This window comes from Pongo abelii, chromosome 1, assembly GCF_028885655.2.
Source record: "Pongo abelii isolate AG06213 chromosome 1, NHGRI_mPonAbe1-v2.0_pri, whole genome shotgun sequence".
Taxonomy (NCBI): Eukaryota; Metazoa; Chordata; class Mammalia; order Primates; family Hominidae; genus Pongo; species Pongo abelii.
The window spans coordinates 140,590,638-140,617,219 of record NC_071985.2 but is presented as its reverse complement, the minus strand read 5'-3'; the positions used below and the strand labels follow the sequence as shown (position 1 = coordinate 140,617,219).

General features: G+C 40.1%; 1 protein-coding gene across 5 annotated transcripts in view; it reads left to right on the top strand.

The window, feature by feature from the left end:
* RPAP2 (RNA polymerase II associated protein 2) overlaps positions 1-26,582 on the top strand; it is a 138,126-nt gene that overhangs the window by 65,955 nt on the left and 45,589 nt on the right. For 2 of the 5 annotated variants that reach the window (NM_001132339.1, XM_063711601.1), the window contains 2 exon segments: positions 15,678-15,827; positions 21,953-23,102. In NM_001132339.1, the coding sequence (NP_001125811.1) occupies positions 15,678-15,827; position 21,953 (151 nt within the window). In that variant the 3' untranslated portion in view covers positions 21,954-23,102. 5 annotated transcript variants of the gene reach the window in all.

Genomic DNA, 26,582 nt, shown 5'->3' with positions numbered 1-26,582 from the left:
CTATGCTTGAAACTTATTTTCTTTTCATATCTGCCTATTCTAGCCTTCAAGATCCAGTTCAAATGTTACCAACTCCTTGGAAGCCTTCCTTAACACCCCACAGGCAGAAATAATACCTCCCTTGTATAAACCCCCTTAAGTAAGACCTCTCATTGGGCCCTTCTGCTTTGTTACACATTTATATAAAAATCTCATTTTCTTTACTATCCGATTTCTTCCAAAAGTGTAGTTAACAAGTATAATAAATAAACAGAACTACACAAATTTATTCAATTCAGAAATTTAACACAGCTTCACATCAGTTGTTTTCAACACTGGCTATACATCAGAGTTACATGGGGAGGTTTTAAAAAAATACTAATGGCTGATTCAAAGATTTTGATTCATTGGTCTTGGGTGGGGCATGGGCATAAGAATTTTTTAAGTTCCCCAAGTGATTCTAATTTGTGCAGGCAGAATTGAGAACCACTGTCTTAATTCTAGTGCACATTGGTGTGCTAAGTAGAGAAGTGCTAAATCAGTTGACTTAGCTGCATATACCAGGATTTGCTTGGTTAGAGGTACTTACCTTTCTTCTAAAATTGTTAATAGTGTTGAAAGGTTCCTCTTGACTATCACAAAGGAAGGATGAATTAGAAACAGCAGAATTGTTGGTTTTCATTTGCACATTTTATTTGGTTATGACAGATTTCAAAAATTATTTGAAGAGTATATCCAAGTGGGTCTTTGAAAATTGTAAGATCTACTCAGTTCTTAAAATGAATCAGACATGTGAACTTGTGTGGTCTAGCGGTTAGAAGTGTAGACTAGTGGGAGTATTTCTGGGGTTATTTGTTCATCTTTTACTGACTTACATGACCTTAAGAAAGTCACTTGAGCCTCAACACTTCCTGCAACTTCACAGAAAGGTTGAAGACCAACAAGTCAGTCTCATAAAAAAAAAATTTAACAACCTTGGAAATCACGATAGCTTCTTAGGTTTGACTGAGTTGTTGAGATCTTTCCTGCCACACAGGGAACAACTAGGAAAGAACTGGCATTCAGGAAAAGCTCTCTAGCTCCAATTTAGAAAGTTTCCCACCATCCATTTTAAAGTATCTGAATGTTTTAGCCGGATGTGGTGGTGCTTGCCTGTAGTCTGAGCTATTTGGGAGGCTGAGGTAGAAGGATTGCTTGAGCCCAGGAGTTCGAGGCTGCAGTGAGCTGTGATTGCACCACTGCACCTCAGCCTGGGTGTCAGAGCCAGACCATGTCTCTTAAAAAAAGTGTCTGAATTTTAAATTTAGCTCTGACCTCTTGGCATTTGTTTCCTTGTCAATTATAAAACCATGTTTACTGAAAAACAACATCAATAACAGCAGTTTAGCTAAGTACCACAAAGTAGTTACCTATGCATGTGGCCCAGTCCATGTTATTTTATGGAAAAACAAAAACTCAACAGGGTGACAGGTTCGTTCTCTATGCCCAGGGAGCTATTGTGTTACTTTGGGGAGGAAACCAGGGGCCACAGATGAGACAGATGTTTTCAGTGTCTCACTAATGGAGTTGAATCTTCTGCCTTTTCCTCAATAAGAAACAAGCAAGGTAGAGAAAGAGTTAATATTAAACATGAAATTGTAATTACTTTCATGCTAAGGAGCATGCAGTGTATATTGTATATTTTATCTAACATGCAGATAAAATTCCTTTTGAAAGTATATATCAGAATTTTTTTTCAATATCTCAGAGAGGCATTTTGCAAAATGTCTGGGGTTTGTATGGAGCCCTGCAATTTCTGGAAATAGGTGACATTTTGACCCTTGGTGTTACTGGTCACAGCTCTTCATTTCAGTTTTGATTGTATGGGTGTGCAAACAGGTATTTTGGTTTAATCCTTTATCATTTACCACTTGTTCTTGTAGAAAAGGGAAAAATCTCTACTCAAGTTTTAGAAGAAGATAAAATATGGGTAAGGTGACAGTTGTTACTGCCATGCAGGAAGAAAATATTGGGGCTTGATAGATAAGCAAATAAACAAAATACCTTTGTGATAAAGGTCTCCACTTTTAGCATTCTTCTTAGCCAGTATGACCCTGGATAATTCCTTTACCATCTCCAAAGTTTCAGGTACTTCAGCTCTCAAAAGGAAACTGACTGGATAGGTTGCACCTAAAACACATTTGGGAAAATTAAGTGTGATTTCCTCAAATATAACCATATAGCCTCCTAAAATAAGACTATGCTGTTAAAACTCATCTTTTAGATTCTTTACTTACCCAATCCATTATTAATTAGTGCCTCATCTATCCAAGAAGGCTTTTGTGTTTGTTTGATTGTAAGCCTTCAAAGTGTCAGGTATTATAATACCCATTTGTTTTAATTGGTTAAAGTGATAAACATAGTGCCTGTGCATGTACACATTGAAGGTATGGCTGTTTGACAGAAATAGTCTTCCTACCTTCTCCTTCCCAGCCCTAACTTCTGAAGGGTGAGAAAATGAGTGTTTAAAAATTTTTCTTTTAAGCCCAATGTTATCTTTTAGCAGTCTTTACATCTTCATCACCTTTATGCATGGTAATCAGCAGAACAGGTTTCCGTACTGCAGCAGAACTCTGCGTGAACCCAGTAATTTCTCAAATCTGATAGGTATAGAAAAGTGTGTGGCCTTTCACTTCCTGTCCCTTCCTCCAACCCCAAACCATAGAGAAGCATGCTTTCTGGTGACATTTTATTCACATAGACATTCTCACAGCTCTTTATTCTGTAAGATTATGTTGAGTATGAGGAGTGTTGTTCCGTGTCATTTTACAACTGCCTACTCGTTTCATTTTGCAAATTTGGAAATAAATTATGAACACTCAGGAAAATCCTTCTATGAGAGAGTTATTACTTCTGTCCAGTTTTGAAAGTCAGGTTTGCAGCTATCTGTGCTATATCATTTTAGGAAGGTGCCTGATGTGATCTTCACACATATCACCTAGGATTATTCAGGAAAGGATAACTCAGATTGTGGAGCTACAGTATGGAGTTTCCAGTGGTTCAGTATGAGTGCAGTGAGCAAGACAATAGGGACCAGAATGGGGAAGGCCACTTAAAAATCCAAGTTCACGGCTGGCCACGGTGGCTCACACCTGTAATCCCAGCACTTTGGGAGGCTGAGGTGGGTGGGTCACAAGGTCAGGAGTTAGAGACCAGCCTGGCCAACACGCTGAAACCCCATCTCTAATAAAAATACATAAATTAGCCAGGCGTGGTGGTGGGCACCTGTAATGCCAGCTACTCGGGAGGCTGAGGCAGGAGAATCGCTTGAACCCAGGAGGCAGAGGTTGCAGAGAGCCGAGATCGTGCCACTGCACTCTAGCCTGGGCGACAGAGCAAGACTCTATCTCAAAAAAAGAAAAAAATCCAAGTTCGTTACTGACTTTTATTGTACTCCACGAGATAAATAACAGAGATTCATCATTTTAGCTCCACTTGCTCAATAAACCACAACTTTAACTCTTTATATATATTTTTCTGTTGACAGAATACAAACTGGTGACTTCCAAAATTATGGGTACCCTACTTCTGAGGTTTAGTCAAGAGTTTGTACAGCTCTAAATCCTTGGATAGAAGGTTTTAATAAAAATGCCAACTTTTAATTAAAATCTCTCTCTCGATTCAGTTATCTTGCCCAAACTTGGAAACTCTTCTTACTACTGTATATAATTCCTGTTAACCAGATGTTGTTTGATAACTCAGTAATAACAAATGGAGGGTACTTGTCCTAACCTGATTTACATTCTTTCCTTTTGATGTGTAGCATATGTGGAGCAGTCAGCTAAATAAAGGTCTTATCAATAAGATGCAGTTTGACATTGGCTTTTTGCTTTTGTTGTTACGCCACTTACCATATGGTAAAGAATTGTTATAGAAGGATATCTGTCTTTTCAGAAGTGAGGTTTGAATCAGTGGAGGTTTCATGAGCAGTTTCCTCTTGTTTGTGATTTATACATTGTAAGTTTTTATCATGTGAGTTGTTTTCAAATTATATTCACCAGCAGATAGCCTGTGTTAAGCCATCTTAAGTGTCACCTTTTGAGGTTTTTATTCATACTTAAAAGCACTTGAGAGAAATAACTTTCAACAGAAATCTTTTGTTTTTACTTACAGTCAATCACATTCTCTGCTGGTTATTTTAATAAGTATTTCCTGCATAAAACACATTAAATATCAGCTGTAGTATAAATTACTGTTTTTTATTTACATAGAAGTTATTTGGGCCCACCATGTTATTATGGGGTTTTTCTTGTTTGTTTTATGTTTTAGGGACAAGGTCTGTCTCGCTGTTTCACCCAGGTTGGAGTACAGTGACATGATCATAGCTCACTGTAAACTTGAACTCCTGGGGTCAAGTTTACAAGTTGTGGGAACCGATCCTCCCGCCTCAGCCTCTTGTTGGGACTTCAGGCATGCACCTCCACACTCAACTAATTTTTTTATTTTTAGTAGAGATGGGACCTTGCTCTGTTGCCAAGACTGGTCTCAAGTTCCAGGCCTCAAACAGTCTTCCTACCTCAGCCTTCCAATGCACTGGGATTGCAGGTATAAGTCACCACTCCCATCCTGGTTTTATTTGATATTCACTATTAGAAGTTGCAAGATTGGAATAGAGGCTTGAGTCCCTTTCATTGTATAATGGGGTAGGAGTTGTTCATTAATGAAAAAATTAAACAGGTAAGTAATTAGTATATCATAATTTATACTGCACAGATAAAGGAATAAGGAGAAAAGAGGAGCCTGGAGAGTCAATTTAACAAAAAAAAAAAGAGAGGAAGCAGGTGTTTGGTAAGATCTTGCAATTGTACTTCAAAGATAACCTGAAAGTAAACATTTTTATTTTATGTTTCTTTTTTTGTGAGACAAGAGTCTTGCTCTGTCACCCAGGCTGGAGTGCAGTGGCGTGATCTCGGCTTACTGCAACCCCCACCTCCAGGGTTCAAGTGATTCTTGTGCCTCATCCTCCCAAGTAGCTAGGACTACAGGCATGCGCCACCATGCCCAGCTAATTTTTCTATTTTTAGTAGAGATGGGGTTTCACCATGTTGGCCAGGCTTGTCTTGAACTCCTGGCCAAAAGTGATCCACCCGCGTCGGCCTCCCAAAGTGCTGGGATTACAGGCATGAGCCACTGTGCCCAGTCTATTTTATGATATATTTCTGTGGGGTTGGACGTGTTTTGTTTTATATTTTGAAGTACTGAATTTGGACAGTTTGGGCAATATTTATATTATGGGGCACTACATTTTAGGAAAGTGATAAGCTAGAAGTGAGTATAGGAAAGAACACCACTGTAAACACCAATCCCAATAGGGAGTAGTCAGATGGCACCTATAAGGAAAGATTAAAAAGACTCGGAATTAACTGAGAACCATTTTCAAGAATATGAAAGAATAACTTCAAGAGCTTTCGTACCCCCCCACCAAAAACACCCACAAAAGTTCCATGAAGAAGAAAATAAAATTCTGCAAGAGACATTTAGATTATATATGAGAAACAATGTCTAGAATTTAAGGTTTATTAACTGTTGCAGCATGCTACACATAGAAGTGTAGAATCTCCATCCTTCAAAATCATGAAGGTAGTTTATTAGCAGTTTTGTGAAAAGAGACTAAATCACTATATTAAGAAAGGGTCTATTCTGCTTACTTTGGTGAGACTTTAAAAAAAACGGGGGTGGGGGCTTTGGGTCTCATTTAATTCTTAATAGAAGGAGACTGAAAGGGAGTATAAATCCCCAAAACAGTTGAGTCTTCATTTTGCTGATACTTTCTGCTATTCTCATTTACCTAAAAAAAATAAAAATATACCCCATGCAAGAAGAGTGATAGCCAGAATTACACAGAAATAAAGACCTATAGATAACAAGCATTGGTGAAGATACCTGGAAAAGGGAACCCTTGAACATTGTCAGTGGGAGTGTAAATTAGTACAGCCATTATGGAGAACAATGTGGAGGTTCCTCAAGAAATTAAAAATAGGCCGGGCACTGTGGCTCATGCCTGTAATCCCAGCACTTTCGGAGGCCGAGGTGGGTGGATCATGAGGTCAGGAGTTCGAGATCAGCCTGGCCAACATGGTGAAACCCCGTCTCTACTAAAAATAGAAAAATTAGCCAGGCGTGGTGGCGTGTGCCTGTAATCCCAGCTACTCGGGAGGCTGAGGCAGGAGAATCGCTTGAACCTGGAAGGCAGAGTCTGCAGTGAGCTGAGATCGTGCCATTGCACTCCAGCCTGGGCAATAGAGTGAGTCTGTGTCTCAAAAAAAAAAAAAAAAAAAAAAAAAAAAATATATATATATATATATATATACCTACAATATAATCCAGCAATCCCACTGAAGGGTGGGTGGGTGGGTAGGTAGCTAGGTAGATAAATAAGACAGATGGATAGATAGATAAAACAGATCCACAGGAAATGAAATCAGTATGTCAAAGAGACATCTGCACTCCCATTTTCATTGCAGCATTGTTCACAATAGCCAAGATACGGAATCAGCCGAAGTGTCCATCAACAGATACATGAATAAAGAAAATATGGTATATATATTATATACATATAAACAGTGGCATATATTCAGCTTTAAAACGAAGGAAATCCTGTTATTTGTGACAACACAAGTGAATCTGGAGGATGTTAGGTTAAGTGAAATAAGCCAGGCACAAATACAAATACTGCACAATCTCACTTATATGTGGAATCTTAAAAAAAACTTGGGCCAGGTGCAGTGGCTCATGCCTGTAATCCCAGCACTTTGGGAGGCTGAGGTGGAAGGATTGCTTGAGGCCAGGAGATTGAAGCTGCAGTGAGCTCTGATTGCATCACTGCACTCTACCCTGGGTGACAGAGTGAGACCCTGTCTCAAAAAAAAAAAAAAAAAAAAAACAGAAAAAGCAAAACAAAAAGAAGTATCTGACACCTAGAAAGCAATAAATATTAGCCATTATTATCATCATCATCAAAAGAGTAGATTTAAGTGTTCTTACCACATAAAAATAAGTATATGAGATAATGCATATGTTAATTAGCTTGATGCAGTCATTCCACAATGTACACATATTTCAAAACATCATGTTGTACTCCATAAATATATTCAATTTTTATTTGCCAATTAAAAAATAACTTTATGTAGATACCCTAAATTGCTTCTTCCCTTGGCCAAGTAAATATCATATCATTTAGAATGAAAAGAATTTCCTCTCCTTTCATATTTCACCTATGAGGCTTAATTAAGTACTTTTGTTCCTGAGAAAGGGACCAAGCAACCACTCCAGGCCCAGCCCCTTGCTCTACAGTTTACTTTGTAGTTCTGGAAGTGAATTAAAGCTAATGCCTAAGCCTGCTCAGTGGCACATAGCACTATTCATGCTTAGCCAGTCTTAGGGCTTCCCAGACAACACTGAATTCCAGGACAAATGGAAGTGAGGAAGAGAATTTCAGTAACAAGTGGTAGGTCATGATTTAATGCCTGATGAATTTAAAGCTCATCTCACACCTCACTGATGGATGTTCTGAAATATTCTGGCAGGAAGATGCAGAATGTGTGGCCTGGGGGAGGGGGAATGAAGAAAATGTTTCCTCCATTCTTCTAAAAATGAAACGAGGGGAGCCCAGCACAGTGGCTCACACCTATAATCCCAGTCTCTCAGGAGGATGAGGTAGGAGGATTGCTTGAGGCCAGGAGTTCAAGACCAGCCTGGGCAATATAGCAAGACACTAAAAATTTTTTTTTTAAGTAGCCGGGTATGGTGGCACATGCCTGTATTCCCAGCTATTAATACTTTGGAGACTGAGGCAGGATTGCTTGAGCCCAGGAGTTCGAGGCTTCAGTGAGCTATGATCGCACCACTGCACTACAGCCTGAGCGACACAGCAAGGCCTCATCTCAGTCTTTCAAATGAGAGGAGGAAAATTTTGTGAGAGAAAAACATTTCAGTAATCACAATAAATAATTGTCCTCTTAAACTAGTTCTTCAACAAGTAATTATTGATGATCTACAGTGTAACAGGCACGAAGGATACAGTGGACACAATATATGAAGTCATTGTCCTCATGACGTTCACATTCTTTTGGATGAAGATAGACAAGCAAACAAATAGACAATTATTAATAATGATGGAGAAAAAGCAAAGAAAGGAAGTAGAGAGGTGAGACTGAGGATGGACTTTAGAGGGAAAGATGACATTAAACAAAACTGAATCACATGAAGGATCCTACCATGCAGAGAACTGAGGGGGAATATCCCCAAGCAAGCCTCTAAAGAAGCCTCTAAAGTGAGGACAAATTTAACCTCAGCACAAATTAAGATACGGTTGGCCAGTATGATTGGAATAGAATGAGCCAGGGAAAATGTTCTCTCCAGCTGGAAACTTTTATGAGATAGTTTTGGTTACTAAGTATCCTCCATCCATAAGTGGTCCAGTATGCGAGAGATTTTTCATAGATCAGCCCGTGAATATCCTAGAGCTAAATGGTTCCTTTAGATTTCTCATCTCCTGTTGTAATTGCTCTAATCATCAGAGCGATAGTATATAAAGCATTACATTAATGACTGAGTTATTCATTTTAAATTAAAACTGTAAGGCCGTGCACAGTGGCTTACACCTGTAATCCTAGCACTTTGGGAGGCCAGGGCAGGCGGATCACCTGAGGTCAGGAGTTCGAGAGCAGCCTGGCCAACATGGTGAAACCCCTTCTCTACTAAAAATACAAAAAAAAAAAAAAAAAAAAAAAAGTAGCCAGGCGTGGTGGTAGCGCACCTGTAATCCCAGCTACTCGGGACTCAGGCTGAAGAACTGCTTGAACCCAGGAGGCGGAGGTTGCAGTGAGCAGAGATAGTGCCATTGCACTCCAGTCTGGGCAACAAGAGCGAAACTCGGTCTCAAAAAAAAATAATTAAAGCTGTATATAATAGTACAGGGGTTGGCAAACTTTGGTAAAGGACTAGATCATAAATATGTTTGTCTTTGCTGGCACTACAGTTGCAACTACTTGATTCTGCTGTTGTAGCATGAAAGCAACTATGGAATATGTAAATAAATGGTTACGGCTGTATTTGAAATAAATGGGAAGCCCAATTTGGCCTGTGGACCATAGGTTGTCCATTGACCTATTTTATTACATTGAGAAGCCAACAAGAGAGATTATAAAGAATCAGGGGTAGGAGAAAAACCATGACTAAGAGGAGGAGAATTCTAGGAAGGGAGGAAGTGATCAGAAACATCCAATACTGCAGTCAACTAGGAAGAGAACACAGAAGAGGCTTTCAGAAGTGGAAGTTAGGAGGCCATTACTGACCATGAAAAGAACAGTTCTGGTATTAAGTCTGTTCATCTTTCATTAGGCCTGGTTCTATGCACATATAGGGACTGCACTGCTAGGTGCTTTGTGGTTTACAAAGTCCTCTTCCATGGTTACTACTAACAAAAGCACACTCTGAATAGAACCTTATCTCCAAGCTCAGTGCTTGGACCTCTACATCAGATAGGTCCTAAACTCGAGTTACTCCAATGACACCTATCATTAGGGCAGTATATGCCCTAAAAAGAATCCCAATAGTAGCATCTTTGGCAATAGCTACAACCAATTCTTATAGTTGATCAAAACCATAGTAGGCGGATAAAATGTTATAATCTCACTTCTGATTCATCTATGCAAGGAGACACAGAGCCTCTTGCTACAGAGATAACATGGAATTCAGAAAATGCACAGTATGCAGCCAGACTGGAAAAGCATGCAGATAGTTAATTGCTATTAAGTAATAAAACATAAAGTTGATGGGTGAGAGGGAGTGAGGGATTAAAAAACTGCATATTGGATACAGTGTATACTGCTCGGGTGACGGGTGCACCAGAATCTCAGAAATCGCCTCTAAAGATCTTATCTATGTAAGCAAAAACCACCTGCTCCCCCAAAACCACTGAAATAAAATAAAATTTAATAAATAAATAAAAATAAAGTAGATGGGGCAAGGAATCTGTGCTATTAAGTAATAAAGCATGTTAAATGAATCTGGAAAACATAAAGATTATATATAGACCTTATTCAATTTTGAATGTAAATTACTTTGGAAATAAAAGCAAATCATAATACTCTTGAATTAATCATTCATAAAATTATATTATACATCAGATTTTCAGGGTTCAGCTTCTTAAAAATAATACAAGTTTTACATGACTCCAAAAGTAGTCCGCTGGATTAATATTTAGAAATACACAGGAACTATTACAGTATTTATTCATGTATACATCGCCTAATTCCAAAAATAATTTCTCAACTTATAACCCTTAGAAAGCTAATAGTTAGTTCTTTGTACACAGGGGTTCTGCAACTGTGGATTCAGCAAACCACAGATCAGAAATATTCAGGGAAAGGGCCGGTGCAGTGGCTCACGCCTGTAATCCTAGCACTTTGGGAGGCTGAGGCAGGTGGATTGCCTGAGCTCAGGAGTTCAAGACCAGCCTGGGCAACATGGTGAAACCCTGTCTCTACTAAAAATACAAAAAATTGGACAGGTGCAGTGGCTCAAGCCTGTAATCCCAGCACTTTGGGAGGCCTACGCAGGCGGATCATTTGAGGTCAGGAGTTGAAGACCAGTCTGGCCAACATGGTGAAACCCCGTCTCTAGTAAAAATACAAAAATTAGCTGAGTGTGGTAGCGGACACCTATAATCCCAGCTACTCAGGAGGCTAAGGCAGGAGAATCACTTGAACCCAAGAGGCGGAGTTTGCAGTGAGCCAAGATAGAGCCACTGCACCCCAGCCTGGGTGACAGGGTGAGACTCTGTCTCAAAAAAAAAAAAAAAAAAAAAATTTAGATGGGTGTGGTGGCACTCACCTGTAGTCCCAGCTACTCAGGAAGCAGAGGCCCAAAAACCACTTGAACCCAGGAGGCGGAGGTTGCAGTGAGCCAAGACAGCGCCATTGCACTCCACCCTGGGTGACAGAGTGAGACTCTGTCTCAAAAAAAAAAAAAAAAAAATTAAAATATTCAGGGAAAGAAAAACTGCGTCTGCTTTGAACACATATGGACATTTTTTCTTGTCATTTTCCCCTTAAAAATACAGTATAACTATTTACATAACACTTACATAGTATTAGATGTTATAAGTAATGTAGAAATGATTTAAAGTATACGGGAGGATGTGCATAGGTTATATGCAAATACTATGCTATTTTATATCAAGGACCTGGGCATCCTCAGAATTTGATTTCCATGGGAGGTCCTGGAGCCAATCCCCGACAGATACTGAGAGATGACTATATTATATAGATCTATAATCATTTATATTCTGTTAGGGACTGGTGGGGGAGGAGTCTTTTCAGTTAAAGATTAAAAGGGAAATACAAGGGAATAAATAAGATTAAAGGAAATCTTATTTCCTTACTGACTAAACTTTCCAAGAGTATAATTATGCAGCAACAGTTAGGGGTCACGTGTTAAGAATAGTCAGGAAATCCTGTCTCCAGATGCCTGAGAATTGCTATCTATTTGTTTGATGACTTGCTGTAGAAATCTCTAGGCCCCAAGTTGACATTCTTGTCTCCACGAGACACCAGACTTTGTGTGATTTCTCTATCAGCACTTCCTTCTGCCTCCCAACTACTTGCCATTTTTACATCTGTAGTCCTCTAGTTCTCTAAAGCAAATTTAAATCATTCTATTCCTTCTGCATGTTCATTGAGGGATCAGTACACGTAAGTCAGGCAAGTAAAAATTAAATTTATAGCACTTTATAGCCTACAAAGAACGAAAGCTAGCATATTAGCTAAGAGTTTGGGCTTTTTGAGATAAATTGTTTAGGTTCAAAGCCCCAACCTGCTACTTACTATCTTTGTGACCTTGGGGAAGATACTTCTATTTTTTATGCCTTTATTTCCTTGTCTGTTAAATGGAGGTGACAACTACATCCCTTAGGATCTCTGTACATTTAAAGGAGATAATTCATGTTTAGAACATAGTACATGGTAAGTACTCATAAGTAACACATGGTAAATGTTAGTTGATAATATAACCAATACTATAATTGATAAAAAGAGCTATTCCTCTACAGTATCCCATTTGAATTTTGTAATACTCTTTTAAGGTACTTTAGTATTATCAGCCCCATTTTATAGATCGACCCTAAGGCTTTGAGGTGCAACTTGCCCCAAGTCATACAAGCATTCCTAGCAGGGCTAGGATTAGAATTGGATTGTGTAGGCCGGGCGCGGTGGCTCACGCCTGTAATCTCAGCACTTTGGGAGGCTGAGGCGGGTGGATCACGAGGTCAAGAGATCGAGACCATCCTGGCCAACATGATGAAACCACTTCTCTACTAAAAATACAAACATTAGCTGGGCGTGGTGGCACACGCCTGTAGTCCAGCTATTCAGGAGGCTGAGGCAGGATAATTGCTTGAACCTGGGAGGCGGAGGTTGCAGTGAGCCAAGATCGTGCCACTGCACTCCAGCCTAACGACAGAGCGAAACTTTGTCTCAAAAAAAAAAAAAAAAAAGAATTGGGTTGTGTACATAATTCCTCTAGGGCTTGTAGTTAGACTGGGAGGGAATAGGTTTCATCTCAAGAGCCAGCCCTAAACAGTTGAAATGATTATTCAGAGTCCTGTTTTGAGAATTCTCAAAGCAGGTCCAAGCTCATTAAGAAAAGAATGCCTGACTGATGAGCAATATTTGCCATGGGCTCAGGAACATGTAGTGGGATTATGTCCTTGCTCTCCTTTTGTGTTTGTTTGTTTCCTCCTACCTAAAGTTTCTCGTTAATCCAAGGATTTCTTTATAAACAGAAATTTTATTAATTTTTGGTTTTAGTAATTTATAGAATCATTTTAGCCTTACAAGTTGTCTAGAGAAGTGTTATTATTCCTAAAATAGTTTGTAACTAAGGCAGTTGACAGAGGGGCAGCTCTTACAGCTGTTTCTCTGTAATAACTCTTTACGTTTGCTATTCTTATATGGGCACACAGATTGAGAAATCTGGTAGTCACCATTTATTTATACTTTTAGGTTTAAGTTTGGACATTTGGGTTAAGTACTAATGGCACTTTGAGAAGGAATTCAGAAAACCTTATTTTCACATATGTGCCAAATACTAATCTCCTTGAAAGTCAGAGAAGTTGTTTTGGATGTGTCAAATAAGTACCACTTTATTTATTTATTCATTCATTCATTCATTCATTCATTTTTGAGATGGAGTCTCACTCTGTTGCCTAGGCTGGAGTGCAGCAGTGTGATCTCTCCTCACTGCAACCTCCGCCTCCTGGGTTCAAGCGATTCTCCTACCTCAGCCTCCCAAGTAGCTGGGATTACAGGTGCCCACCACCACACCAGGCTAATTTTTTTTTTATTTTTTATTTTTAGTAGAGATGGGGTTTCACCATGTTGGCCAGGCTGGTTTTGAACTCCTGACCTCAAATGATCCACCCACCTTGGCCTCCCAAAGTGCTGGGATTACAGGCATGAGCCATCGTGCCCAGCCAGTACCACTTTATATATAAACAAAAGCTAGGTTTCTATGGAGTTGGCATATTTGAACCGCCTGACTTGGACTTCTTGGTTTTATTTTAGCCAGTGTTATCCCATCACTTATTCTTGGTCTTATTATGGGGAAGTAGCAACTTATATTTTAAATGTTGACATCACTTAAGTATTGGAAAAGCTAGAGTTAGCTTCTGGGTTCCACCTTCTCTACAGGAAAATGCCTCAGAAAAAAAGCTGGCCACAACTCTAGGTTTACCTCTATACCCAGCTTGGGTTTGGCATTGGAATACTTGGGTAGTCCTATTTCTCAGTATGAACTACCTTTGGAGAATATGTGCAGACAAAGCTCATGAAGTCTGAGAACTTGGTACTCCATCCCCTAGTTGCAAAGAAATACAGGAGAGATGGTAAAGGAATGCACAATAGCAATTTTCCCAGCTAGAATTCTATGGATTTCATTGGACTATTGCAGTCATCTCATCTCCAGTTCTTGCTAAAATACTTCAGGGATATAGAGAATTTCCCACCTCCTCTGGAAGTCCTGGCCATATTTGGACAATTCTGACAAAATTTCCCTTTTACTTCTACTTTCCGTATAGGATGGGCTAAGCAAGGAAGAAAATCTGCCTCTCAGAAAACACTTACATTTCACACTGACTACTATGGGACTGATCTGCTCTGATTTCTTGAGCTTTATTGATTTAAATTTGAGAGTTATTTTATTTTTATTAAATATGCCCAGGCAAATAACCAAGATTAAATAAATATCTGAAAGAGCTTTGTGGGAAGTGTAAAACTATTTGGGGAGAAAATAATTTTCTCCCAAAAAGCTTTCTAGGAATGTAACTTGTAAGAACTCTGAGACGCATGCTCTCTAGAGAAAAAATATATATATATGAGAAGTCAGGGTCTTTAATCTTTGTAATTAGAATAGATATTGCTCAGTTTTTAAAAATCATGTACTGATCACATTTCAGTTTAAATTACTTTTAAAATTCCATTGTGCAGAGCCAATCTTTAGGAGTACTTACTGGAAATGATTAGAGAAAAAAGCATATTGTTTCTTACAGAACTAGTATGAAGTGCCTTACAAGACGTAATTCATTTATTTAGTGTTTTAAAAAGAAAAATGTTAGCCAGGCGTGGTGGCTCACGCTTGTAATCCCAGCACTTTGGAAGGCCAAGGCGGGTATATTGCTTCAGGTCAGGAGTTCGAGACCAGCCTGGCCAACATGGTGAAACCCCATCTCTACTAAAAATACAAAAATTAGCCAGGCGTGGTAGCACACACCTGTAGTCCCAGCTACTCAGGAGGCTGAGGCAGGAGAATTGCTTGAACCCGGGAGGTTGCTGTGAGCTGAGATTGCACCACTGCATTCCAGCCTGGGTGACAGAGCAAGACTCCATCTCAAAAAATTAAAAAATAATAATAATAATATAAATAAATAAATACAAAAATGTTGCCTAGGCACAGTGGCTCACGCCTGTAATCCTAACACTTTGGGAGGCTGAGGCTGGTGGATCGCCTGAGGCCAGGAGTTCGAGACCAGCCTGGCCAACATAATGAAACCCCGTCTCTACCAAAAAAAACAAAAATTAGCTGGGCGTGATGGCGAGCACCTATAATCCCAACTACTCGGGAGGCTGAGGCAGGAGAATCGCTTGAACCCAGGAGGTGGAGGTTGCAGTGAGCCGAGATTGTGCCACTGCACTCCAGCCTAGACGACAGAAGCGAGACTCTGCCTCAAAAAAAAAACAAAATTTCATTCAAAAGGTAATCTTGTTTGTTTACTATTGTCTTTTTAGGTGATATAATCCAAACATCTAATATAAGTATGTTTTTAAAGCAATTCTCAGCTCTAAACTACTTTTCGTAACCTCCCTTTCCCAAATGGAAAGAGTTCATTTTCTGAGCAGAATTTTAGTAGTTTTTGCTGGCATGAAGAACAAACATATTATAGATTTAGGCTTTTATACTTCTTTCATACTTAATGTTTGATCTTTCAGTCTTTTCCTGAGACTTCTCTTCTGCCTTTGTTAGTAAAGCCTTCTCTCTGGGAGTTTTGTTAAATCAAAGAGACCTTCTTATTCTCATAAAATTTTCTCTGCCACGTTGAAGATAGGAGTCCTTTTGCCCTTATCATTTCATGGATATGCATTTAGTATTTTTGGTTGTTTCAGACTGACCCCAATTCTTGGCATTCAGAAACATTCTCAGGAAGGTATGGTGTTTACACGGTTTCTAGACACCCTGCTTGAAGAATTACATCTAAAGAATGAAGACCTTGAAAGTCTAACCATCGTATTTAGAACCAGCTGTTTACCAGAGTGGTAAGTTGGATTGTGTTTTATTTTGGTTTTTATTCTTCATTTGTTGCCTATGTGGATTCGTTTTGTTGTTTTTTTTTTTTAATTGGAAATTGTAAAAACCAAGTACAGACCTCAAGATGCCCTCAGTTTGCTAAGGAAGGACATGATATCCCTTAGTTCTCAGCTGCCTCAGTCACTTCCTGTCTACTTACTTTGTGCCCCATATTTGTTGCATTCCTCTCTTGTAGGCTACAACAGTTCTGTTTTTTGCAGTCCAGGAAACTCCGCATTATCAGTTTCATACTCAAGCGTAGGCTATCCCACATGTCCCATCTGATAAGTTTCTTCCCAGGAAGTAGCAGTTTACTTCAACCCGGCTACTGCAGTGATCCATTGTGAACATCCTCATCCTACTGCCCCTTTCAGTGAAATCACCCCCTACCCAGCCAGTACCTTAGTCATTTCATGTACAGATAAGCAGGTGAATTTACACGTCTGACTTTGTTGAATCCTAACCCTGTTCCCAGATACACAGCCCTCTCCGACTATCCCAAACCCTTTCCTCTTTCAGAACTGCCCATCAGAATATTCCCTCCCTTGTCCTGCCTTAATCATAACTTTCCATCTATTCCTTCCTTCTCATTTTACACAATCCCAAAGTGCATGCTCAGATAGGAACTGATTTAATGTTATAATTGAGGAAATTCATCCTAAGCTACAAATGAGATTCTCTCAGGGAGATTTTCTTTTTTTTTTTTTTTAACCTTTTTTAAATTGTAAAAGCAATACAAAATGTTGTAAAATAAAAATTAAGCAATACAGATTGCATAAATATAAAAGGAACATTCCCCCTTCACCTCTGCCTCTAATCCTATCTCTTTCCCACAAGCATACTTGATGTCTGTCATTTATTTTATTTTATTTTTTATTTTATTATTATTATACTTTAAGTTTTAGGGTACATGTGCACAACGTGCAGGTTTGTTACATATGTATACATGTGCCATGTCGGTGTGCTGCACCCATTAACTCGTCATTTAGCATTAGGTATATCTCCTAATGCTATTCCTCCCCCCTCCGACCCCACAACAGTCCCCGGTGTGTGATGTTCCCCTTCCTGTGTCCATGTGTTCTCATTGTTCAATTCCCACCTATGAGTGAGAACATGCAGTGTTTGGTTTTTTGTCCTTGCAATAGTTTGGTGAGAATGATGGTTTCCAGTTTCATCCATGTCCCTACAAAGGACATGAACTCATCATTTTTTATGGTTGCATAGTATTCCATGGTGTATATGTGCCACATTTTCTTAATCCAGTCTATCGTTGTTGGACATTTAGGTTGGTTCCAAGTCTTTGCTATTGTGAATAGTGCCGCAATAAATATATGTGTGCATGTGTCTTTATAGCAGCATGATTCATAATCCTTTGGGTATATACCCAGTAATGGGATGGCTAGGTCAAATGGTATTTCTAGATCTAGATCCCTGAGGAATCGCCACACTGACTTCCACAATGGTTGAACTAGTTTACAGTCCCACCAACAGTGTACAAGTGTTCCTATTTCTCCACATGCTCTCCAGCACCTGTTGATTCCTGACTTTTTAATGATTGCCATTCTAACTGGTGTGAGATGGTATCTCATTGTGGTTTTGATTTGCATTTCTCTGATGGCCAGTGATGATAAGCATTTTTTCATGTGTCTTTTGGCTGCATAAATGTCTTCTTTTGAGAAGTGTCTGTTCATATCCTTCACCCACTTTTTGATGGGGTTGTTTTTTTCTTGTAAATTTGTTTGAGTTCATTGTAGATTCTGGATATTAGCCCTTTGTCAATGAGTAGGTTACAAAAATTTTCTCCCATTCTGTAGGTTGCCTGTTCACTCTGATGGTAGTTTCTTTGCTGTGCAGAAACTCTTTAGTTTAATTAGATCCCATTTGTCAATTTTGGCTTTTGTTGCCATTGCTTTTGGTGTTTTAGACATGAAGTCCTTGCCCATGCCTGTGTCCTGAATGGTATTGCCTAGGTTTTCTTCTAGGGTTTTTATGGTTTTAGGTCTAACATTTAAGTCTTTAATCCATCTTGAATTAATTTTTGTATAAGGTGTAAGGAAGGGATCCAATTTCAGCCTTCTACATATGGCTAGCCAGTTTTCCCAGCACCATTGATTAAATAGGGAATCCTTTCCCCATTTCTTGTTTTTGTCAGGTTTGTCAAAGATCAGATAGTTGTTGATATGCGGCATTATTTCTGAGGGCTCTGTTCTGTTCCCTTGGTCTATATCTCTGTTTTGGTACCAGTACCATGCTGTTTTGGTTACTGTAGCCTTGTAGTATAGTTTGAAGTCAGGTAGCGTGATGCCTCCAGCTTTGTTCTTTTGGCTTAGGATTGACTTGGCGATGCAGGCTCTTTTTTGGTTCCATATGAACTTTAAAGTAGTTTTTTCCAATTCTGTGAAGAAAGTCATTGGTAGCTTCATGCGGATGGCATTGAATCTATAAATTACCTTGGGCAGTATGGCCATTTTCACAACATTGATTCTTCCTACCCATGAGCATGGAATGTTCTTCCATTTGTTTGTATCTTCTTTTATTTCATTGAGCAGTGGTTTGTAGTTCTCCTTGAAGAGGTCCTTCACATCCCTTGTAAGTTGGATTCCTAGGTATTTTATTCTCTTTGAAGCAATTGTGAATGAGAGTTCACTCATGATTTCGCTGTTTGTCTGTTATTGGTGTATAAGAATGCTTGTGATTTTTGTACATTGATTTTGTATCCTGAGACTTTGCTGAAGTTGCTTATCAGCTTGAGGAGATTTTGGGCTGAGACGATGGGGTTTTCTAGATATACAATCACATCATCTGCAAACAGGGACAATTTGACTTCCTCTTTTCCTAATAGAATACCCTTTATTTCCTTCTCCTGCCTGATTTCCCTGGCCAGAACTTCCAACACTATGTTGAATAGGAGTGGTGAGAGAGGGCATCCCTGTCTTGTGCCCGTTTTTCAAAGAGAATGCTTCCAGTTTTTCAGTATGATATTGGCTGTGGGTTTGTCATAGATAGCTCTTATTATGTCTGTCATTTAATATTTATTTTTATTATTTGAATTTTTATAAAACAATCTTTTTTTTTTTTTTGAGACGAAGTCTCGCTCTGTTGCCAGGCTGGAATGCAGTGGCGCAATCTCAGCTCACTGCAACACCTGCCTCACAGTTCAAGCGATTCTCCTGCCTCGGCCTCCCTGTAGCTGGGACTACAGGTGCGCACCACCATGCCCAGCTAATTTTTGTATTTTTAGTAGACATGAGGTTTCACCATGTTGGCCAGGATGGTCTCAATCTCTTGACCTCGTGATCTGCCTGCCTCAGCCTCCCAAAGTGCTGGGATTACAAGCGTAAGCCACTGCGCCCGGCCTATAAAACAATCTTTAATCAAATCTCTAAATATACAGGAAGGATATTTGAAAGAGTTGATTTTGGTGATTAAGAAAGAATACCAGACCGGGTGCACAGTGGCTAATGCCTGTAATCCCAGCACTTTGGGAGGCTGAGGCAGGCAGATCACTTGAGGTCAGGATTTCGAGAACAGCCTGGCCAACATGGTGAAACCCTGTCTCTACTAAAAATACAAAAATTAGCTGGGTGTGGTGGCAGGTGCCTGTAATCCCAGCTACTCAGGAGGCTGAGGCAGGAGAATCACTTGAACTCAAGAGGTGGAGGTCGCAGTGAGCTGAGATTGTGCCATTGCACTCCAGCCTGGGTGACAGTGCAAAACTCCATCTCAAAAAAAAAAAAAAGGAATTAGCACTGTAACCGCCCCCCAATTTATACCCAATGGTCTTTTCAAGTGATCCTGCCACTCTGAGGACACTATATAGCAAAGGCTTTTACTGAAGGAGTGAGCTTGGGTTGGTTTGTATAAGCATAACATTCAAAGGCCCTTAAAGAATATGGAGAGGTTGGAGTTTAAACCAATCATACTCCTCAGTCCATGACATCCTTTGTACATTGGTTGAAAGGTTTCTTGGCCGGGTGCAGTAGCTTATGCCTAAAATTCCAGCACTTTGGGAGGCCAAGGTGGGAGGATCGCTTGAGCCCAGGAGTTCAAGACCAGTCTGGCAACAAAGTTGCCCAGTTTTGTAGAGATCTTGTCTCTACAAAAAATAAAAAAATTAGATATGGTTGCCTACAGGTGGCACCTGCCTGTAATCCCAGCTACGCGGGAGGCTGAGGCAGGAGGATTTCTTGAGCCCAGGAGGTCAAGGCTGCAGTGAGCCATGATCACACCACTGCACTCCAGCCTGCGCACCAGAGCAAGACCCTGTCTCAAAAAAAAAAGAGAGGTTTCTATTTCAGACTGAGAGAAAACAGTGCCTAGCCAGAAGTCCTTCTAAACCTGCTGCAATGAATAGATACCAATTAAAAATCATTTTAACTAGCATATTTTAAACTTGTACATAAACAGATGGTGTTAAAGTAGTTTTAAGGACTTTCAACAGTAGGTGTTTTAAGTGGACTTAACAGTTCCCCTATGATCATTATTTATTTACATTGTTCATTTGCTTAAGTAATCAAAGGTAAATCTTGGCCCAGATTACTTTGTCAGTATTATAAAGGATTATGAATGAATGGCCCTTATTACATAATTTTCCATATGAGAAATGAAGATGGTTGTGAGTAGAAGGATAGAAGGTTTTTTGTTTGCATTATTTTGGTATGCCATGGTAAATTCATTTGAGTTTAGAGATTTTAATATCTAGTAACCTTTTCAAGATTACTACCTAGTATATTAATATGCTTTCAGTTGTGAATAACAGACAAAAAAAATCCATTTCCAACTACCTTTTGTTACTGTGGTATATTAGTTAACTTTTGTTACTAACAAATTTCTCCAAAACAAACAAAAAAAAGATGTTTGTGGTTTAAAGTAACAAACATTTTTTATGTCACAGTTTCTGTGAGTCAGGAATCTAGGTGCAGTTGAACTGGGAGCCTCTGGCTCAGGGTCTTTCCTGATGTTACAGTTAAGCTATCTGCCAGCGCTATGATGTCACCTGAAGGCTAGAATGGAAGATCTCCTTCAGGCTCACTCATGTGGTTGTTGGCAGGATCACGCTCCTCATAGACTGTTGAACTCAGGGTCTCAGTTTTTCACTGTTGTCTAGAAACCTCCCCTAATCCTTGCCCACAGGCCTCTCTAGAGTGCACCTCACAACATGGCATGTGGCTTCCATCGGACTGAGCCAGTGAGAGAGGATACCCATGATGGAAGCCACAGTCTTTTTGTATTAATAACTAATCTCAGAAGTGACATCCCATCACTTTTGCTATATTCTGTTAGTTAGAAACTAGTCACTAGGTCCAGCCCATACTCAAGGTGAGAGGATTATACAAGGGCATGAATACCAGGAGACAACAGCCATTGGGGGATATCTTAGAAGGTGTCTAGCAGAGGGGCAAAAATGTTCAGTAGGCTCCAGTTTTATATATAGCATACCATACTGCCTTGGTGAGAGTCTTGAACTTCATCTGATTGAGGACACCCCTGAACCAATTCATGGGGTCATGGGAATGCTGTGAGCTAACGAAATCATTCTGGCAAAGGATAAGGGAAAGAGCTAATGAAATCATTCTGGCCAGGGATGAAGGAAAGAGAGGGGCTTTTCCAGCTGACCTTGATTAGTCAAACTTAGCCATCAAGTTGAATATGAAACTCAGTCTATTCCAGCCAAACTGTTGTTGGGTAGAATATACATAATGGGGAAGAAATTGAATGAATATTGACAAGACACACAGTGTCTACCACAGCTAGTAAAATACTTTACATTTTTTTTGTTGTTTTGTTTTTTGGGTTTTTTTTGAGACGGCGTCTTGCTCTGTCACCCAGGCTGGAGTGCAATGGTGTGATCTTGGCTCACTGCAATCTCTGCCTCCCAAGTTCAAGCAATTCTTCTGCCTCAGCCTTCCGAGTAGCTAGGACTACAGGTGCATGCCACCATGCCTGGCAAACTTTTTGGGTTTTTTTGTATTTTTAGTAGAGATGGGGGTTTCACCATGCTAGTCAGGTTGGTCTCAAACTCCTGACCTCGTGATCTGCCTGCCTTGGCCTCCCAATACATGTTTTATTCAAAGTATCCTTTTTTGCTTCACAGATATATTCTATGAAGACAAAATAGAAGATGAACTTCTATTCACCGTTTCTGGAATTCTAGCCGCCATGATGGTCTGGTGGTGACCGATAACTAGTTTTATTCCAAGACAGACCTTTACCTCTTTAAGTTTCAATCTCCCATCTCCCAGTCCTTCAGTCCCCAACTGCAGAGGATGGCCTCCCCAGATAGAGGAGAATCATTACTCCAACAAGGATAACCAAGTCTTTGTATCCCTAGTACAAGACATAGTATTTTTATTTGAAAATGAATGTTTAAGTATTAAATTGAAACTTGAATGAATATTCAAGAAAATATAATGATCTCTACTTTTTCTGGATGATTCCAGCCATCATATCAGTTTGCCAAAAAAATTGAGGAAGTTACAATTTTGACCTCCCAATCTAAACTCTAAATTCTAAAGATCAGTAAACAATTAGGTCAATAAATACAATTTAAGATGAAGCCCTTTGGAAGTCCAGTCCAAAACAGGAAAATCTCAGAACTTTCTGGACTCAAGGAAATACTTTAAATGGAATCTGTAGTTTGTTTGCAGGAGAGACAATTTCTAGAATTTAGATTGCTTTTCAAAATGTGTATCAGGCAAGTTAGCAGTTGAGGGGGGCCACAGACAACTTGGGGAGCTTTACTGGAAGGCCAAGAAAATACTCTTGGACACTGGAGGAAATGACAGCTGCTAAAGCCCAATCATGGAACAGGACCAGAAAGCAGCCCCTGGAATGGGGAGCTTAGTGGGCAAGGAGGTAGGGATATAATTTCTCTTCTTGGCTCCACCAGTAATTAGCTCTGTGGCCCAGTCACCTAAACTTTCTGGACTTCAGTTCAGGTTGTATGGCAGTAGGCCATAGAATTGGCTACTGCCATACAAACTCTATGGGAAAGGACTGCAAAAACTAAACTTTATCTCTGTATGGGCAAAGGCTACTGTCATCCTGTTGTTGGTCTGGGGCCCCTTTGACAATTTTTTTTAACCTCATTTGATTGTGTAAGGGTCTAACCACAACAAAAAATTATAGTGTAATAGAATTAATCAAGTTCAGCAAGGTCACAGGCTAATCAATATACAGAAAATCAGTTGTGTTTTTCTGTTCAGAAAACTCCAAAAATGAAATAAAGAAAATTGTGTTCACAATATCACCAAAGAGAATTAAATACTTAGGAATAAATTTAACAAAAGAAGTACAAGACTTGTATAACGAAAACTATAAAACATTCAAGAGGGCTGGGCATGGTGGCTCATGCCTTTAGTTCTAGCACTTTGGAGGCAGAGGCAGGAGGACTGCTTGAGCCCAGGAGTTCAAGACCAGCCTGGGCAACAAAGTGAGACCCTGTCTCCACAAAAAATAAAAATAAAAATAAATTGAAGATGGCCAAATAGGAACAGCTCCATTCTACAGCTCCCAGCAGGATGGACAGAGAAGATGGGTGATTTCTGCATTTCCAACTAAAGTACCTGGTTCGTCTCACTGGGACTGGTTGGTCAGTGGGTGCAGCCCACAGAGGGTGAGCCGAAGCAAGGTGGGGCATCGCCTCACCTGGGAAGCGCCAAGGGGTCGGGGGATTTCCCTTTCCTAGCCAAGGGAAGCCATGAGTGACTATACCTGAAGGAGGGGTACACTCCTGCCCAAATACTGCTCTTTTCCCACAGTCTTCGCAACTGGCAGACCACGAGATCCCCTCCCATGCCTGGTTCAGTGGGTCCCACGCCCACAGAGCCTTGCTCACTGCTAGCGCCAGCAGTCTGAGATCGACCTGGGACGCGGGAGCTTGGCAGAGTAGAGGTGTCCACCATTGCTGAGGCTTGAGTAGGCGGTTCTATGCTCACAGTGTAAACAAAGCAGCAGGGAAGCTCAAACTGGGCGGAGCCCACCACAGCTCAGCAAGGCCTACTGTCTCTCTAGATTCCACCTCCAGGGGCAGGGTATATCTGAACAAAAGGCAGCAGACAGCTTCTCCAGACTTAAATGTCCCTGCTTGACAGCTCTGAAGAGAGCAGTGGTTCTCCCAGCACCGCATTTGAGCTCCGAAAATAGACAGACTGCCTCCTCAAGTGGGTCCCTGACCCCCGTGTAGCCTGACTGGGAGACATCTCCCAGTAGGGGCCGAAAGACACCTCATAGAGGTAGATGCCCCACTGGGACGAAGCTTCCACAGGAAGGATCAGGCAGCAATATTTGCTGTTCTGCAGCCTCCACTGGTGATACCCAGGCAAACAGGGTCTGGAGTGGACCTCCAGCAAACTCCAACAGACCTGCAGCTAAGGGGCCTGTCTATTAGAAGGAAAACTAACAGAAAGGAATAGCATCAACATCAAAAAAAAGGACATCCACACCAAAACCCCATCCATAGGACACCAACATCAAAGACCAAAGGTAGGTAAAACCACAAAGATGGGGAGGAACCCAGAGCAGAAAGGCTGAAAATTCCAAAAACCAGAATGCCTCTTCTCTTCCAAAGGAAAACAACTCCTTGCCAGCAAGGGAACAAAACTGGACAGAGAATGAGTTTGACAAGTTGACAGAAGTAGGCTTCAGAAGGTCGGTAATAACAAACTTCTCCGAGCTAAAGGAGCATGTTCTAACGCATCACAAGGAAGCTAAAAATCTTGAAAAAAGGTTAGACAAATGGCTAACTAGAATAACCAGTGTAGAGAAGAGCTTAAATGACCTGATGGAGCTGAAAACCACAGTACGGGAACTTCGTGAAGCATACACAAGCTTCAATAGCCAATTCGATCAAGCGGAAGAAAGGATATCAGTGATTGAAGATCAAATTAATGAAATAAAGCGAGAGGACAAGATTAGAGAAAAAAGAGTGAAAAGAAATTAACAAAGCCTCCAAGAAATATGGGACTATGTGAAAAGACCAATTCTATGTTTGATTGGTGTACCTGAAAGTGACAGGGAGAACAGAACCAAGTTTGAAAACACTCTTCAGGATATTATCCAGGAGAGCTTCCCCAGCCTAGCAAGGAAGGCCAACATTCAAATTCAGGAAATACAGAGAACACCACAAATTTACTCCTCAAGAAGAGCAACCCCAAGACACATAATCGTCAGATTCACCAAGGTTGAAATGAAGGAAAAAATGTTAAGGGCAGCCAGAGAGAAAGGTCAGGTTACCCACAAAGGGAAGCCCATCAGATTAACAGCAGACCTGTGGGCAGAAACCCTACAAGCCAGAAGAGAATGGGGGCCAATATTCAACATTCTTAAAGAAAAGAATTTTCAACCCAGAATCTCATATCCAGCCAAACTAAGCTTCATAAGTGAAGGAGAGATAAAATCCTTTACAGACAAGCAACTGCTGAGAGATTTTGTCACCACCAGGCCTGCCTTACAAGAGCTCCTGAAGTAAGCACTAGAAATGGACAGGAACAACCAGTACCAGCCACTGCAAAAACATGCCAAATGGTAAAGACCATCAACACTATGAAGAAACTGCATCAATTAATGGATGAAATAACCAGCTAGCATCATAATGACAGGATCAAATTCACACATAACAATATTAACCTTAAATGTAAATGGGATAAATGCCCCAATTAAAAGACACAGACTGGCAAATTGAATAAAGAGTCAAGACCCATCAGTGTGCTATATTCAGGAGACCCATCTCATGTGCAAAGACACACATAGGCTCAGAATAAAAGGATGTAGGAAGATTTACCAAGCAAATGGAAAGCAGAAAAAAGCAGGGGTTGCAATCCTAGTCTCTAATAAAACAGACTTTAAACCAACAAAGATCAAAAGAGACCAAGAAGGTCATTACATAATGGTAAAGGGATCAATTCAACAAGAACAGCTAACTATCCTAAATATATATGTACCCAATACAGAAGCACCCAGATTCATAAAGCAAGTTCTTAGAGACCTACAGAGATTTAGACTCCCACACAATATTAATGGGTGACTTTAACACCCCACTGTCAATATTAGACAGATCAACAAGACAGAAAATTAACAAAGATATCCAGGACTTGAACTCAGCTCTGGACCAAGCAGACCTAATAGACATCGACAGAACTCTCCACCCCAAATCAACAGAATATACATTCTTGTCAGCACCACATCACACTTATTCCAAAATTGACCACATAATTGGAAGTAAAGCACTCCTCAGCAAATGCAAAAGAACAGAAATCACAACAAACTGTCTCAGACCACAATGTAATCAAATTAGAACTCAGGATCAAGAATCTCACTCAACCGCACAACTACATGGAAACTGAACAACCTATTCCTGAATGACTACTGGGTAAATAACGAAATGAAGGCAGAAATAAAGATGTTCTTTGAAACCAATGAGAACAAAGACACAATGTACCAGAATCTCTAGGACATGTTTAAAGCAGTATGTAGAGGGAAATTTATAGCACTAAATGCCCACAAGTGAAAGCAGGAGAGATCTAAAATCAACACCCTAACATCACAATTAAAAGAACTAGAGAAGCAAGACCAAACAAATTCAAAAGCTAGCAGAAGGCAAGAAATAACTAAGATCAGAGCAGAACTGAAGGAGATAGAGACTCAATAAACCCTTCAAAAAATCAGTGAATCTAGGAGCTGGTTTTTTGAAAAGATCAACAAAATTGATAGACCGTTAGCAAGGC